At 44.4% G+C, this 5,706-nt stretch overlaps 1 protein-coding gene across 1 annotated transcript in view; it reads left to right on the forward strand.

Moving 5' to 3' along the window:
- The first annotated feature begins 5,377 nt into the window (after window positions 1-5,377).
- Window positions 5,378-5,706, forward strand: part of LOC119279629 — a 1,393-nt gene continuing 1,064 nt past the window's right edge. The window contains exon 1 of the mRNA XM_037560810.1: window positions 5,378-5,675. Within this exon, the coding sequence (XP_037416707.1) occupies window positions 5,378-5,675 (298 nt within the window). The remainder of the gene's footprint in view (window positions 5,676-5,706) is intronic.

Raw genomic sequence — 5,706 nt, forward strand, 5'->3', positions numbered from 1 at the left:
GTATTCTGTGTCATGTTGTTGTGTGTTGCCAGAAGACAAGGTCTCTGGGCTGGCAATGCAGGGTAAATCGGTCGCTCTGAGCCGGGGTGCCACAATATGAATGGATAAATGGTAGAAGCTTTCAAAATCTGCCACATGTGTTTGATAGGGGTTCTTAGAAGCAAGAAGAAGGATACAAAGCTTGTCTCTTGATTACATTGGGTATTGTCAAATTTTTTATACTACAAGCTCTTGATTTTTGTGGTCATGATGAGTCTACTAGCTCAATAATAAGGGTAACTTTAAAGAGTTGTTGGACTTGTTCATAAAGAAAGACCCAAAGGTGGTAAAATTATTTGGGGATCCAGGAGATAACCATATATAAGCTGACTTCACATAAGATACAATTGGATTTATGCAAGGCTTGTGCAAAAGAGACCACCGATGTAATTATTGAGGAGATTGGAGGTTATCGCACATGTAAAGGCGTTTTGCCTCGTCCTCGACGTAGGTTTTCACATTTTGCATCTATCATTAACTAGTTTTACCTGCTATATTATGCACTGATTTGCATTTCAAAATTAATGATTGAAGGTTTAGCTTCTTCTGCAGTCATGGGAGGCTCAGATCAACCAATCATTTGATTTGGTATCAATCTTTTGTATCATCTATCTATGCTACATATTGTCTTTTGATTTGTCTTGCATTGAATATTATGTTTGGTTTCTTATTAGTTATGCAACATAGATTGACTTTTGTATGACTTGAAACTGGAGTTTTTGCTGGGTAGTTTTTGGCCCTTAGTTTCTCGCCTGGGGCGTCAGACAATCCTGGGGCCGCCACTGCAGAAGAACATTATGTAGATGAACATAGTAAATCAAGATTCCCAACGTCATGTGTCATGGGTGGTTCAGCCGTCAGATATCAGATCTCCCATCAATGGCACGCAGGAACCTTCATCAAGCTGCCCCACCAAAATCCTTCCAAAGATATTGACACTGCCTGATGCTCATGACCAACAATACTATGTAGGGACGACACTTGTTGAATGGTGATGCCTGGGCTGAATAAGCAGCTGCAAGGATTTCTCCCAGAAAGTTGTTTTAATATTGACCCACTGAGAGAGAAGCATGTTCCTGAGCATCCATAACCTCGGAATTGATCTTCTCTTTCCCTTTCTTTTCTGCTCCCGTGCTTAGATCGAACAATATTGCGAAATCAGTGATACGAAAAATCCTCTTCCATTCTTTCGGGCTGCAGGCAACTTAGAGAAGAAAACAGGCTTACATCTCCAAGCCACACTAGGTAGGGCAAGGAATAGTCCCTATCACGACTGGTTCTTTTCTTCTTCTATAAGCCTCTGCTGAGCAATCTCCCCATTAGCATCAGCATTCCCTTCATTCTCCCCCTCTCGACTATCACCCTCGGTGCTAGCAGAGAATTCCTCCAAGAAGTGACTAAGATCACCTCTACCTGTGTTGTGTAGTATGGCTCATGTTCCCGAAAGGTTACATCCATACTTGCGTATAATTGCCTCCCAATAAGATCCCAACATTGATATCCCTTTTGGCTAGATGCATAATCAAGAAATATACACCTCACTGCCCGCGGATCCAACTTGCCAACAGAAGGTCGATGATCTCGCACAAAGCACACACACACAACCTTTCACTTTTGTTTAGGAGGCACCTTGAACTCCCTTTGGCCCAAGAGAAGTTCGGCTGGAGACTTCATACCAAGTATCCTAGACGGCATACGGTTTCTGAGGTACGTTGCTGTCATCACTGCCTCACTCGATAAATTCTTTGGCACATTTATCTAAAACATAAGTGACTGTGCCACCTCCTGCAGATGTCGGTTCTTCCTTTCCCTTTCCGCCACTCCATTCTGTGATGGGGTTCCATCCAGTTCCAACACAAGTAGTCTGATGAATACTCCCATGTTCTGATATATAAGCATCAACCTCTCTATTCACATATTCAGTCCCATTATCTGACCGGAGAATCCGAATCTTCGCTTCAAACTAAGTAGCCACCAGCTTATGGAAGTCCTGAAACCATCTCACAACCTCACTCTTGTGCTTCATCAAATAAACCAAGCAAGTCATACGAGTGCAACAGTCCATAAATGTAACAAACCACTTGAACCCGCTCACAGAAGTGACAGAACATGGACCCCAAACATCAGAATGTATCAATAAGAAGGGTTCATCACTTCGAAGGCCAATGCTAGGATATGTAGACCTTGTATGCTTCCCAAACGCGCAAGCATCACACACAAGTATGCTCTTGTCCACCTTCTTAAATGGTGAAAGCGCCCACCAACCTAGAAAGGCAAAATGGGTCAAAAAGTAGGTTCGATTCCTGCCGGATGCACTGCCTCTTAAAGACATAAACAGAGGAGGGAAAGAAGGTAGTATAGGGAACTTGCTTTTGGATTCTTATCGAAAGTGAATCCCTCTAACACTTCTGTTGGTATTTTATGAGAAAATCTTTTATAGACACAACAAGTGTGAAAATCCTTAGTCACTAGGCAAGAAAGCTCGATGGGAACAAAAAGGATACAATTAGTTCATAATCAAAAAAATGTACAATTTCAAAGGAAAGGAATGGCTAGTTTCCCTCCATTGAACATCAATCAATCTAGAAATAGGTAAAGGAAGGCGTATCACAGGGGTATTTTGCTTTTTTCTATTCACTTCCGTGGGGTTCTAAATTGAAAACATGAACACAAACGAAATCGTATTGAAATTACATTAAAAAAAGGGAGGAGTAGCTCTTGGTTTAAAGAAAAGGGAGGAGATGGATCGGATTCAGTCTTTTTCCTTTCTTTGATGATCTTCCACACATCTATTTGAATTCCCTGCGAGTGAAGGATTTCTCGTATGGAGAAATCGTTTGTGAACATCTTCTCTGTTGTCTTCATTCATATAGCATAGCCTATCTTCTGTGTTACCTGAATAGATAATGCAAAATGATCAAATATAGGGATATTGAATAGTTTACGACCTTGGGTGCTTCGGCCCAGAGTTTTCGCGTATTTTAGCACTTAGCTAAGTATTTGTAATAAACATAATGGATGCCATGGAAAGAATAATACAGACTTGCTGTAGTTCAACAAAATGGTGATATAAAAAAATGCAGGGTATAGACTAAAGAACATCTTTTGGTATGTCAAGGATAATTATCAAACCACTCGTGCATAAATCATAGCTTCTCGAAGTATACCTGTCCTACATCCGCGAAGAAAGAGCAATTTCAAGATCCTACGGAAGTGCAAGAGCAATTGACGAGGAAAAAACATTAATGCTTGTTAGAGCCAAGTTTATGCACAGCAGCAGGGCGATAAATTCTTGTAAAAAATGTACAGCCAAATCCAGTACTGCAGATAAGTTCCGAAATCACCATGAAGGATGCTAACTACCAGGTCCTCCATAGTGTTGTAAACTTTTCAACATACGGGAAATTTACTCTGTATTTATCACTGCATTTTCTCAATTCGGATAACCTAGAAGATAAGCTGTCAAACATATAGGAACCAAGCAGGGGAGACGCAAAGAATGGAAAATACTTAGCCCCACCGCCAGGCCTACTGCTGTCAAACCCTTGAGGATTTGGTTGTTCACAAAGAATAGAATACTTATTCAATCATTTATACAAACCCAAGAAACAAAAGAATGGAAGAAAGATAAAATAATGGAACCGCTAAGCCTGAATTTTTTTTTTGTTATCTCAATTCTGTTTGCAAACAGAACGCAGAGGGGCATCGCTGCCGGTTCCCCTATTGTTGAAATAAACAATTGACAAAAGAAAACAAGAGTATGGATCAACTAAAGGAAGAACTAACAGAAAATGCTACTCCCTCCGTCCCATAATATAATAGTATTTTTGACACTACACTTGTGTCAAAAACGCTCTTATATTATGGGCAGAGGGAGTACCTTTTTGGGGCATCAATGGTTACAGTACTGACACGCGTGCAGTAAAACCTGCATTCTTTGTACTTTGACGTCCTAAGCCAATTTGGCTAAACCTCTACAGCAGTGGCAGTGTAACAGCAAAATCCGATAAAACCTAATTAAACTGCATAATGAATAGATTCCCGTTCTTGTGAACTCTTTCCCGGTCTAGGGTGCCAGATCCGCCTCAATTGCCGATGCGACAGCACTGCAGTAAGAATCATGGAGAACATGATAGAAAAGAGAATTGCGAACTGAAGCAAAGATGATTACCAACAAGCAGAGGCTTTGGTGGAACCAACAAAACTAATTTAGACGCAAGAACCAATCTAGAGAAAGAAAGTCATATGCATACAAGATCCAGATAAATAGATATGCGAGTGTTATAAAGTAGTAACAATATACTGACCATTTGCCTACACAAGAACATTAAACAGATGAACATGATAAATCAAGAGTCCTAATGTCATGTCATGGATGGTTTGTGAAAATCATGTGGTGCAGCCTATCTTCTGAGTTGAGATACTGCAATGATAAATATATAGAGTGAATGTCAAGGATATTGAAGGGCTTAAGACCCTTGTGTGTTGGCTGGGAGTTTTCAAGTGTGTTAGCACTTGGCTAAGTATCTGTAATGAGAAACAGTGGATTACAAGAAAAGAACAATGCATCTTGCATAGTTCCTGCCATGCCCTCTCGGTTGCCTACAGAAAAGGATATGTAAGCACACAAGAAACAGAAACTGACTATGGAAATCTATGCCTCACAAGTATGAAACAATAGAGGACCTACAGTTAGCATCATGTAGTTCATCGTTTTTGGAACTTATCTATAGAAATAAATTTGCTTGATTTTTTTTTGTTATTGTGTTATGACCGACGTCACTTATAGCCGGAGGAGGCCCAATGGGCCCAAGTTATTTTATTTTTAGCAGCGAGGTTACATAAACAGTTGTAAGACTCCCGTTTGGAATTAAGCAATAAGACATAATCTATTACCCGGTTCTCAAAGGAGCCGGAACCCTAACCTAGCTGCCGCCTCTCCCATCGCCGCCGCCTTCCCCTCCGTGCGAGACGGCGCCCACACGCCGGCCGCCGCGGTCACGAGCTCGTCCACCTCCCTCCTTCCCCTACAATCTCCCGCCAAGACCCGGTAGAGCCCTAGCTCCTACCAATTTGGTATCAGGTAGCTCGGTTGCGATCATGTCTTCGCCGCTGCCGACCTCCACCACCGCCCTGCTAGTCGCCCCGAACAGCGCCCCTCCACCGCTGGTGCCGGTTACCTCCGCCGCCCCAGTTGCCGCTGTCTTCACCCCGGAGGAAGTCACCGGCGCACTCCGCGATCTCGCCACCGCGGTCCAGGGGATCCGCCTCTACCTGGCCGGCCCCTACGGGCTGCCGCAGCGCCACCAACTGCCGCCACCGGGCCGCTGCTCCTGCCATGGCAGCCGCTCCACCCGGCGGCCTCCGCCGCGATCGTCGGGCCGCTACAGCCCCAGCAACAGCTGCCGCCGGCCCCCACCACCACCCCGCCCTGGTTGCCATGGCCGGCGCAGCCCCTGGCAGGCCCCACTGCGCCCGTCGCCCCGCTGCAGCAGCAGCAGCAGCTCCAGACGCCACCGCCGACCAGCTCCGGGCCGGCTACGACCGCGCCGGCGGGAGTCCCGATCCACCAAGTCAGGTTTCCGCCCTCGCCATCACTCCTACCGGCCTGGTTGTCCGGGTCGTCGCTGCAGCCGGTCTACACGATGACCTCGGAACCCACCCTAC

This window comes from Triticum dicoccoides, chromosome 3B (assembly GCF_002162155.2).
Source record: "Triticum dicoccoides isolate Atlit2015 ecotype Zavitan chromosome 3B, WEW_v2.0, whole genome shotgun sequence".
In the NCBI taxonomy this organism is placed as follows: Eukaryota; Viridiplantae; Streptophyta; class Magnoliopsida; order Poales; family Poaceae; genus Triticum; species Triticum dicoccoides.